Source organism: Berghia stephanieae, chromosome 3 (assembly GCF_034508935.2).
Source record: "Berghia stephanieae isolate SIO BIC M18660-M18661 chromosome 3, UCSD_Bste_1.3, whole genome shotgun sequence".
Lineage (NCBI taxonomy): Eukaryota > Metazoa > Mollusca > Gastropoda > Nudibranchia > Aeolidiidae > Berghia > Berghia stephanieae.
In genome coordinates, this window is record NC_088362.1 from 104,770,887 (window position 1) to 104,781,616 (window position 10,730).

Here is a 10,730-nt window from a genome sequence, read left to right on the forward strand (position 1 = left end):
CAAATCAGTCCAAGAATATTGCACAAGGCAGGCGGACTTAAGGTTCGTAATATAATAATAATCCACGTCTTTTGACTTTTGACATTTGCGGACCCTCCGCAATATTATTCTTGGTTCTAAATCTAAAATAAAGTTTAAATCGAAAACTTGTCGTCGTAGTAACAAAAACAGAAATATCGTTAACCAAAAAAAGGACAAATGGCAAAAATAACAGAAACATAGAAGCTCATTGTTAAGAAAGTTTGTTATATTATGTCTAATCTCCATAAAAATTGTGGTACACAGTAATAAACTTTTGTTTTGAATATTACATATAGTAAGTGCAAATATACATGTCTCCCATATGGTCTAGTGGTTAGGATTCCTGGCTTTCACCCAGGCGGCCCGGGTTCGATTCCCGGTGTGGGAACTTTTTTTTTCATGCTTATTTTCATATTTTAAGTATCTAAGTTTTTTTTCTTCTGCCTTTTTTCTTTCCTTTTTTTTTTATTTTTTTTAATTTTTCACTGAATCGGAAGATGTTAACATTAAGGGTTTTATTTTTGTTTTTGTTTTCAAACATGCATCATAAGATGCTTCCGTATTAATTATTCATTATTTTTCTTGTTATTGTTTGCTTTGCTTCATTATTGATTTATTTTACTTGATTTGTTTATTGGAAATATTATATTCTTGTATGAGTTATATTTGCAATTGCCTAAAAATAAACTTTTCAATTGTAATACGGGGCAGCGTGGCTCAACGGTACCCGAAAGGTGCCGAGTTCGATCGCTCTCCACTGCGCTGTGTGGCCTTGAGCAAGTCATCTCGCCCTGGCTCAATATGCGGCGCAGCACTGCGGCTAACGCCTGGGCTATTCCAGTCTTTCCTTGGAATAGACCCTAGAAACAAATGTCCCCTATGGGATGAATAAAGGGAATTTTCTTTTATTTATTTTTATTTTTTATTTCTGAAACACAACAAACAAACAAAAAAGGAACATTTATATAGAATGTGCTTAAAGCAATTCACAAAGGGGACTGTAAGCCGGTATTGGGGACGCCGCTTAATTAGGACAGCCGCTTTATTGGGACGATTCCTTGAGAACAGAATTTTTTTCTATATAAAAAGTCAATACATGATGATGATGATGATGATGATGATGATGATGATGATGATGATGATGATGACGATGATGATGATGATGATGATGATGATGACGAAGTCGATGCTGCTGCTGCTGTCCAGCCTAACTCTCAGGTACTTCGGATTCGGCTCATATTATGGAAGAAGCTGGTCTCCGACGAGGACGTTCAGTTTACGGGTGTGTCAGCTGCTGCATAGATGTTGTGGCCACGGTTCTTGGAGTGTTCATCTCCAGGTACCATTTGTCAAAGTAGGATTTGAGTCTGATAACATCCTCACTGAGTACGCTCTCGAGACGGGAGAGTACTTTGAGTAACGAGTGCCCAGTTGTCCGCGTATCCCAACCTCAGGGAGGAAGTGTTCGGCATGTCGCTTATGTAAACATTAAACAACGTTGGCGCCAGAACAGATCCCTGAGGGACTCCATTCCTCGGTTTCTTAACTTTGCTCGTAGTGTCTCCTAGGGCGACTTGGAATTGTCTTTCCCCTCTGATTAAAGAGAATGGATTCAAGGTTTTTATGCACATTATTATTTTTGTAAGTTTGCTGACTATTCGCACCAGACCGTATAGTACGCCGCTGATAGGTCTATAAATACAGTACCAGTTTAATGTTTCCTTTCGAATCCTGCTTCAATATGCTCTGTAAGAGCAATGACCTCCTCCGCTGTGCACCTCCCTTCCCTGAACCCCACCTGTTCGGGTGGCAGGGCTGCGGCTAGGACAGGCTCCCATCGGTTCAGTAGCACACGTTCCAGAAGTCTATACAGGCAGCTCAGAAGTGGTATGGGTCTGTTACTGTCAGCCTCCTTCGCCGGTTTCCTTGATTCAGGATGCCGACTATCTTATCGTGCTTTCTCATTTGTGGACTGATTCGGGTCCCGCTTGCTAGGGTTCTTTATATTCTTGACAATTGTGTCTGCCTCACAATCTGGCACAGCCTTCGCAAAATTCCGGTCAGGATCCAATTTCGTTTATCAGTTGCCAAGCGTGGCGGCTAGAGTGTATAAAGCCAAGCCATCCCATGGTCTTCTGCCACCGTTGCCTCTTTCCTTCTGCCAGAGACTTGAATAGTCTATCGGCTGTGTCTGCTGGTACTTCTTGTACAGCTTTTCCGTCTAGCGGGAGTAGACTTTCCGTTTGCCCCGAAGAATGGAGCGATGAGCGCTCTTAACCAGCAGCCTGTTAAATCTGGTTATGTCTTCGGGCTTGGGAGGATTAGCAGGTCAGACCTGCTCGATACAGGAAGTAAATTCCTCCCAGATAGTCTTCCTGAAGTTCCACATGCAGAGCGCGAGAGACTGCACCCTTGGGATTGCCACTCCAGCTGTGACTGGCTATGCGGGAGGTCGCTAAGTACTGTTCGCTTAATCTGCAACGTTTCCCCGGTTCCTTTCGTCACGAAGGTGAGGTCAGGAGAATACTCCTTCTTTTGCTGGGTGCCCCTGAAGGTGCCATTGACTGTAGGATCATACACTAGGTGCAGATCGTTACAGTCCATCCATACACGGAGTTTACCTGCCTCGTTGCAATCTCGGTAGCCCCACTCGTGGTGGTGTAGTTCAAGTCGCTCTTGACGATTTGTGTATATGTTATGTAAATACAACCCACCCGTCTCCACTGTAATTCTATTCTCACTATTGCTGTCCGCAACGCTTTCTATGCCACTTACATTCGAAGGCAATTTAGCGTAAACGCTAACTACTCGGAGCCCCGAAGTGTTCTCTCGTTGGACCATCGTAGAGCCTGGGATCTGGAATCGAGAAGATTGCGCGCCTGAATAAAGATGGGTCTCCTATAGTAGGAAAATGTCAACGCTATGGACGACCAGCAGCTTTGATAAAAACTCATTTTTGGCCATAATTTGGCTCTCGATATTTAGGGACAATATGTGCGTCTGGTCGCTGACCCCGATATCGTATTTTTCAGCTAAATTTGAGTTGGGACGCTCGCTTAATTCTCGACCGGGCCGGACACGAACGCGGTAGTATTTGGTTAGGCGGCCGACCGCTTCATCATTGAGAATGAGAACTAGGCGTGGTCACTCTAAATGGTAGTGTGGAGCCTGGGATGGCCGAAGCCATTTGGTCACTGGGTTGGATCTCCATTCCGTCACATATGTGACCCACCGTATCAAAACGGTATTATGTCGGGATCCACTCGGTAAGGGAAATTGAATTCATAGCCACAAATATCCAACTTGGGTTTAACTTCTGTACGTTATGGTGGAGAATAAAGACTATTTCTTGCATTGAAAAAACTTCTAAGCTCCAATTTCTCATCATTTTATCTCTAAATTCACTTTTAGGGGTCTGAATCCTCCCGACATAATACCGTTTTGAGCCGGAGGGTCACATATCTGGGCGGGCCGTTCATAGCGCCCTCTATCGACTCGACATCCGAGATGATCCAGTGATAGTCTACCGGAATTACTACTTTGCCCAAGACATGCCTCAAGCCCCCCCCCCCCCCCCCCCTCCCCCTCCAACGTCAAGGCGGTGATCCATTAGGGGTGTAGTCTGGCGAAAAATGACTTCCAGTAGACTAGCCTTCTAATGACGCCGTGAATATTTCATCTGATTTACCAGCCAGAACTCGTGTCTTAAAGCTCGAAAATGTGATTGGATCCGACTAAATGACCAGTAAAAATCTGGTACCAATAAATCCAGGAACATAATTGGTTCCTGCGATTGGATCAACTCCGACCATTTTGAGATAAAAGAGATATATGTATAATCCAAACGCGTTCTTTCTCTCAATTAATCACTCAAGAGCCAGGCATGCGATTGTGATCAACACTCGAAATCATATTTAGCGGAATATACAGTGTGAATGAGGATCGGGTTACCGTTACCCATTAATCAACCATCTGGGTCTGTGAGTTTTCTTGACTGGACACAATACCGCAATTTATTTTAGTATTTATATGTGCCGTGGTGTTCTATTTTCGTGCATGTCAACAGAGAGACAAGATAAATGATAAGTAGAGTTGTGTCATTTCAACTGTGTTATACTTGTAAATTAGTTTCTGAAATATATATTCCTTTATAATTATTTTTTTTCTATCATAGTCATTACATGAGGCACGGCTTTCAGCCTTCGCCCCCTTGTGCACCGGCCCGATCTGGAGGGAAGCCTACACTTGGATTCGCTCTATTTACTATCATTCTCCTAGTCCTACTCCTTTCTTTATGTTGACGTTTTCGGCTATATCTTTGCTTTCTGGGTTATAATTAGGAACGTTACAATATTCTATATTATTATTAGTAAACAAATCGAAATTCAGTAGATTGTCAACATAATTAAAAATATTCCGTTTTATGGGTAATGAAAGTATGGGACAAAGTGCTGCGATGAATCACTTAAGGAACGACTCTGGAGGTGGTCCGGGACGTCCTGTCAGTGCTTGTTTCATACTAATAAGTAAGGGGGGAATATACGTTTTTGAGCGTGTATGTGTATGTATGTATGTGTGTGTGTGTGTGTGTTTTTTTTTTGTTTTTTTTTTTTTACGTATATAATGATAGACAGGCAGATAGATAGCTAGATAGATACAGTGGAAACCATTTATAACAGGCCCGGTTATAACAGGGATCGGGTATAACAGGGATTTTTCAAATCCCCGTTTTTTACCTCTCTTTGTCTCTAATAAAAACTATCGGTTATAGCATGGCCTCACTTGAACCAAATCGGCTATAACAGGGACAATGCCTTTTCACACGGGAACAATCAAGAAGGAAAACTGCTGAATTTTAGGCCTTGTCGCACGGTGAGGAACATAGATAACACAGGACTAGATACGACAACAGGGGGAATACGTCATCAAAAGTGGCTAGTGAGAGGTCGAGCAATGACTATGATAAGGTCCCATTCAAGTTCCCCTTCTAAATAATAATAATATAATATTATGTTCATTTTTAACAATTTTGTCTGACTAAGGAGGGATAGTACCTTGGGGGGGGGGGGGGGGGGGCACATGCCTGAAGCCAACTGGTTCCCACTTGTCTTTTATTTCATTGATGAGTAATAAAGTTTGAAATAAATTTGTAAAAAGGTAAAAAAAGAAGAGAAAAAAAAAGAAGTTATATCTAGATCTATACATCTATTATAATTTACATTGCGTACAATCCCTGCCGCATGCAGTTTTTTTGGCAAGGGAGGTAATTGATTATTAGATCACTTGAAAAAGTCAATTATGTGCTTATTTCCCTTGTATTTCTTATGTAACAGGGATCGGCAATAACAGGACTTTTGCTCTGGTCCCACCATCCCTGTTATATCAGGTTTCCACGGTAGATAGATTGATAGATAGATAGATAGATAGATAGATAGATAGATAGATAGATAGATAGATAGATAGATAGATAGATAGATAGATAGATAGATAGATAGATAGATAGATAGACAGACAGACAGATAGATAGATAGATAGATAGATAGATAGATAGATAGATAGATAGATAGATAGATAGATAGATAGATAGATAGATAGATGGGTAGATAGATAGAGAGAGAGATGATGATGATGATGATGATGAAATCAAGTCAAATATTTTTTGGCAAATAGCATCATTTAATGGGACAAACTGTTCCGTATGTTTAATTATGATCTGTAACTAGTTTATCCGACATAAAATCGTCTCTGATATTCTTTCTTTTTTTTTTTCTTCATTACTGGTCTTCTTCCTTTTATCTTTTTTTTTAGTTTAGTTGTTTGTTGTATCCCCCCCCCCCCCCCCCCACCTCCGTTTTTATTTCTATTATTAAATAATCTTATTTTTAGTTTTGGTCCTTGTTATTCGTTTTCTTCTTCAATCACTATAACTGGAGATTCAAACCCCAACTCATCCTACAACCCCCACCCCTTCCATCAGTATCGTCTCTGTAGTACGCGGTCCACTGGTCACTCTTTGCACAGAGAGTTCTAGACGGGGCGGGACCGCATTGTCCGCCATCACCGTCAGGGTACCAATAATAACAAAGTTGGGTGCTCTTCAACCAGAGAGGTGCAGAACTTGGCACAACAAGCCTCCAAGACATTCTACAGCCTCCACCTCTACCATCCGAGTCATCTCTGTATTCTGAAGTGTAGTGGTTAAGAGGGGCGCACAGTGTGCGTTTAGCTCCTCCTCCGCATTGACCTCCGTCACCATCCGCGTACCACCGATAACACACTTGAACACTATTAAACCAGGAGGGGTTGTTGTAAGATGTGATTGCCCATTGCATCCTGCATCCACCGCCTCTTCCGTCCGTATCATCTCGATAAACAGGTGTTCGGCCATTGGGTTTGGAACACAAGAGCCGAGCAGCTCCACCACCGCATTGGCCTCCGTCGCCGTCTGGGCGCCATTTGTAGCACAGTTGTGTGTTATCTTTGAACCAAGAGGGCACATTCAGCTGGTATTGGACATCGTTGCCTAGTTTTTCTACTTCACTTTCAGTTAAAGTTGTCTTTTTCTTCATATTTTCAATTTTCTTTACAAATCCATTTAAAATAGCGTTGTTGCCCAATTTTTGTCTCGTTGCTGCCATCAAACGAAGCAGTTCATCTAAGTAGCTTCTCCAAACATGTTCGTTAACAGCTTTCACTAAATTGTTTTTCTTAGTAGGATCAGAAATAAGGTCACTGATTGGCTTCAAACTACATGAAAATAACCAAGGATCCCTGTCAACACTTGGCTGCCATCTTTGAATACCATCTTTCATCAGAAGATTTGTATCACCCCCATAATATTTTGTACTGACTGTTGTTGCTTTTCGGAATGTTTCCGAGGTACTTGTTGACCCAGAAACCGTTCCTCCATGGACTGAAATGACCTTTAAAAACGATGCTTTTGCATCATTTTTAACTTCACTTTCTGATTTCGAGTTGACATAGTTTTTTGTTGTTTCCATGTATGTTCTTATAAATCCACCAAAGTTAGCTTTGGAAAAGTAATGAGTACCAAATTCTTTAATGAATCTTTCGTAACCAGCTCTGTTTGACTCGTATGTACCTTTTAAAAATTTGTCCACGAACAATTGAGCCAATGGATCTAAAGTCAAAACCCAGTCTGGTACAAAATCGACTCTTGTAACTGACTCAAAGGCAGAAACATCCTCCACAAATCTGGACGATTTGGTTATGGTCTCTTGCATCTTCTTGTAAGAACGACTTCCAGAGAAGGAGAAATTGAATACAGAAGCATCAGCTCCTACGTTTCCGTTCATCCATTTCCTTACATCGGAACTGGTTTTAAAAACATTGACTTGAGCAGACATCCAGCCTCCTGGCGTTGTCGTCATTTGCCAGACTTGATCCGGAAGTTGAAATCTAGTACCGGAAGGACTTGTCCACTGAGTTTTTCGGTTACAAGTAAAATTGAGTACTTTACTCTTGATGCCTTGGGAGTTAAATGTTCCGATTGGATTCAAATCTAGTGTTGTGATGTCTACTCCTCGTACCATTTTAGAAACACCAGGAGGAGGATTTGAACAATACATATCTGCTAGGGTGAGTTGGTTTGGGATTATAAATGACGTCATCAAAATGGTGACAGTGGTGAGTATCTGTGAAAACGAGGCCATCTTGATTGGATTTTCCAAGCCTTCTCCTTATTACCTTCTAGGTACGATGGCTGTTGAGAAGGATCTGAAAGGAAAGACATGAGGTTAATATATTTTTGTGTTTTCAAATCTTCGGAGAATGATGATGATGATGATGATGATGATGATGATGATGATGATGATGATGATGATGATGATGATGATGATGATGATATATGTATATATTTATGGATTAAGAGCACATGATCATAAAACAGAGAGCGCTTAAAGGATATTTTGCACTACACGGAAAAAATCAACCCAGATAGCAAAAGTTAAAGATATTTTCTAAGGAATACGTGTTGTTTGTGTGCAGTATTGACATTGCTTTCTAGATTTTACAATAGCGCCCAGTCGTTCGCGTATCCCAGTCTCAAGGAGGAAGTGTTCGGCACGTGTTCTCAACGTTCTTGCTTCTGCCACACGCTGTTGTCGAATACTCCGCGGTGGAATAGCATAGTGCAAGGGCCGACGTCCTGAGGAGCGTTTGACTAGCACCCCAAGTTGATCCCTCCTGCTTCCTCAGAAGACTGTTGTTGCGTTTCTCTATCTTCCGGGCAACTCCTTCGAAGTGCAGCCGATAGGTAAGGCTGCGGTAAAGCGTGTAGGTGAAATACAGTGGTGACGTCCTCACGGAGTACGCTCTCGAGACGGGTCCACACTTTACTTTTGAGTAACGAGCGCCCCGTCGTCCGCATATCCCAGCCTCAGGGAGGAAGTGTTCGGCACGTGTTCTCAACGTTCTTGCTTCTACCCCACACTGGAGCGCAATACTCAGCGGTGGAATAGCACAGTGCAAGGGTGGACATCCTCAGGAGCGCTTCATCTTCAGACACCACGACTTGTTAAAGTAGGATTTGAGTCTAGTGACGTCCTCACGGAGTACGCTCTCGAGACGGGTCCACACTTTAACTGTTTGCCAATTTAGTTTCATTCGTGTGTTTTTGTAGTGTCGATGACGTTTTATGGTTCATTAGATTGGTCAGAATCTTATACAATTCTTACTGTTGCCCTTATGTTGGGAGTTGTTTTCTCTCGCGAAAATGCGTTTTGCTTTCTTGATAAGTTCGTTTGTATTCTTCTTCTCTCTGATGTATGCTCCTTTGTTGACAGTGAGTTATGTATTAAGTAGCCATGTCTTCTCGGATGCTCTTCTTTTAATTCTTGATGTCGAATTTCTTCTGAGAACCATAATTTAGTATCAGGTCTTATCGTAATGATTTTCTTGGTTAAGGGTGCTTGTAGGTTGTAAAAATCAGAAATAATTTTATGGAAGATTAATAACTTCGTTTCAACAGATTCTGCGTTCTGCACTAAATTTATTAAATTTGACTTTACGATGTCCTTCTTAAAATCTCCATATGAATAGATGACGACTTCCTGTATGTTATAGTCATATGTATGAATCGTAGTTTTGAAGTGATTAAATAGAATATTACACTGTCATGATCTGAGATGTGATTATTTTCGGCATAAACATCGTGCATTAAATTGTCATCTGAATGGGAAATGACTAGATCAAGATCAATAAGTATGTTGCCAGACTCGTGTGTTCCAGACGTTGAACTAGATTGCAGGAATAGAGAATGAGATTAGCGGGAGAGTAGTGTCCCTTGATTGGACGTCACCCATAGTCTATGACGTCACCGGCGGAAAAGTTATTAGAGAGAACGTCATGTTGGTTGTGCGCATGCTTCCTCGAGGACGAGAGACGCATGCGCACAACCAACATGACGTTCTCTCTCTAATAACTTTCCGCTGGTGACGTCATAGACTATGGGTGACGTCCAATCAAGGAACGCTACTCTTCCGCTAATCTCATTCCCTATCGGTTATATCCTTGTTAGTTCCTGTTATTTACTCGAATATTAAATTCACCAAGGATATAAACATATTTAGTTTTTTGTTGAGATGTCGATGATGTACTTAAGAAACTCTGCTAAAGATTCTTTGACTGAGGCTTTTTTCCCCTTTGATTGTGGAGGACGATAAATTAAAACCAAATTATGGAATAAGTTATTGTATTCCATTGTACTTTCAAACAGTTCAAATGTCAATGGTGTTATGGTGGTGACGACTTTAACATTCAACGATGATGATGATGATGATTACGGTGATGATAATGATAATAATGACCACTTCGTCGACGACCACAATGATGATGATGATGAGGATGATGATGAGGATGATAATGATGATGACGATGTTGTTGTTGATGATGATGATGATGATGATGATGATGATGATGATGATGATGATGATGGCAACTACGACGATTATGTTGTTGTTGTTGTTGTTGTTGATGATGATGATGATGATGATGATGATGATGATGATGATGATGATGATGATGATATTCATGATGAAAGTTTTAATATAATTAATATCAATATTAATATTAAACAAAAACAAATTTAAGTAATAATATAAATAGATATTCATGGTCTTACCTTCGTTGTTATTACTATTATAATATTATTACTATTAGGTCTCCTGCAGCGTCTGTCAATAAACACCTGATGGCATAGGTGTTGATGCTCTTGTAAGCAATGCAGATTGTGACAGTTTATAAAGTAAGTAGATCACAAACACCGTAAATTAACCTGTTAACTGCCGTACACTGGACTGGAAAGACGCGTATTTAAAAATTTGGCCAGGAAATTCGTCCTTCAAATATCGATCTATTTAAATGACCCTCATTTAAAAAAAAAATCTCAAACCTGGGACTTTAAGGAAGACCTCGTGAGGTCCCAGGATTGAGAGTTTTTGCCAAGATGAGGGTCATTTCTTCTTCTTCTTCTTCGTTCCTCTGATGGACATCTATGGCTGCAGTCCGACATCTGCTATGAAGTCTGTGGTCCGCTTTAGGTCCTCAGCCTCACCATAGAGCTTTGTGTTGAGTGTTGTAGGGGTGACCCAGTGGTTCGAACGTTGCACGTTGTATGATGTCATTTAAATCGATCGATATTTGAGGTACGAGATTTCTGGCCAAAGTTAAATACTTGTCTTTCCGGAGAA

The 10,730-nt window shown here is 41.0% G+C and overlaps 1 protein-coding gene and 1 non-coding gene across 3 annotated transcripts in view; one reads left to right on the forward strand and one right to left on the reverse strand.

Moving 5' to 3' along the window:
* The first annotated feature begins 337 nt into the window (after nt 1-337).
* Trnae-uuc (transfer RNA glutamic acid (anticodon UUC)) lies at nt 338-409 on the forward strand. Its single transcript has one exon. It is a non-coding gene; the product is annotated as a tRNA-Glu (tRNA).
* A 5,267-nt stretch (nt 410-5,676) lies between these two features.
* The window catches only part of LOC144969069 (perivitellin-2 67 kDa subunit-like), a 5,504-nt gene continuing 450 nt past the window's right edge, over nt 5,677-10,730 (reverse strand). Inside the window, exons 2-3 of one of the 2 annotated variants that reach the window (XM_078908080.1) lie at nt 10,163-10,337; nt 5,677-7,758 (exon numbers count right to left, since the gene is read on the reverse strand). In XM_078908080.1, coding sequence (XP_078764206.1) covers nt 5,943-7,694 — 1,752 coding nt within the window. In that variant the 5' untranslated portion in view covers nt 7,695-7,758; nt 10,163-10,337 and the 3' untranslated portion in view covers nt 5,677-5,942. Of the gene's footprint in view, nt 7,759-10,162 lie in introns of both variants that reach the window. The other variant, XM_078908079.1, reaches the window with a different exon arrangement.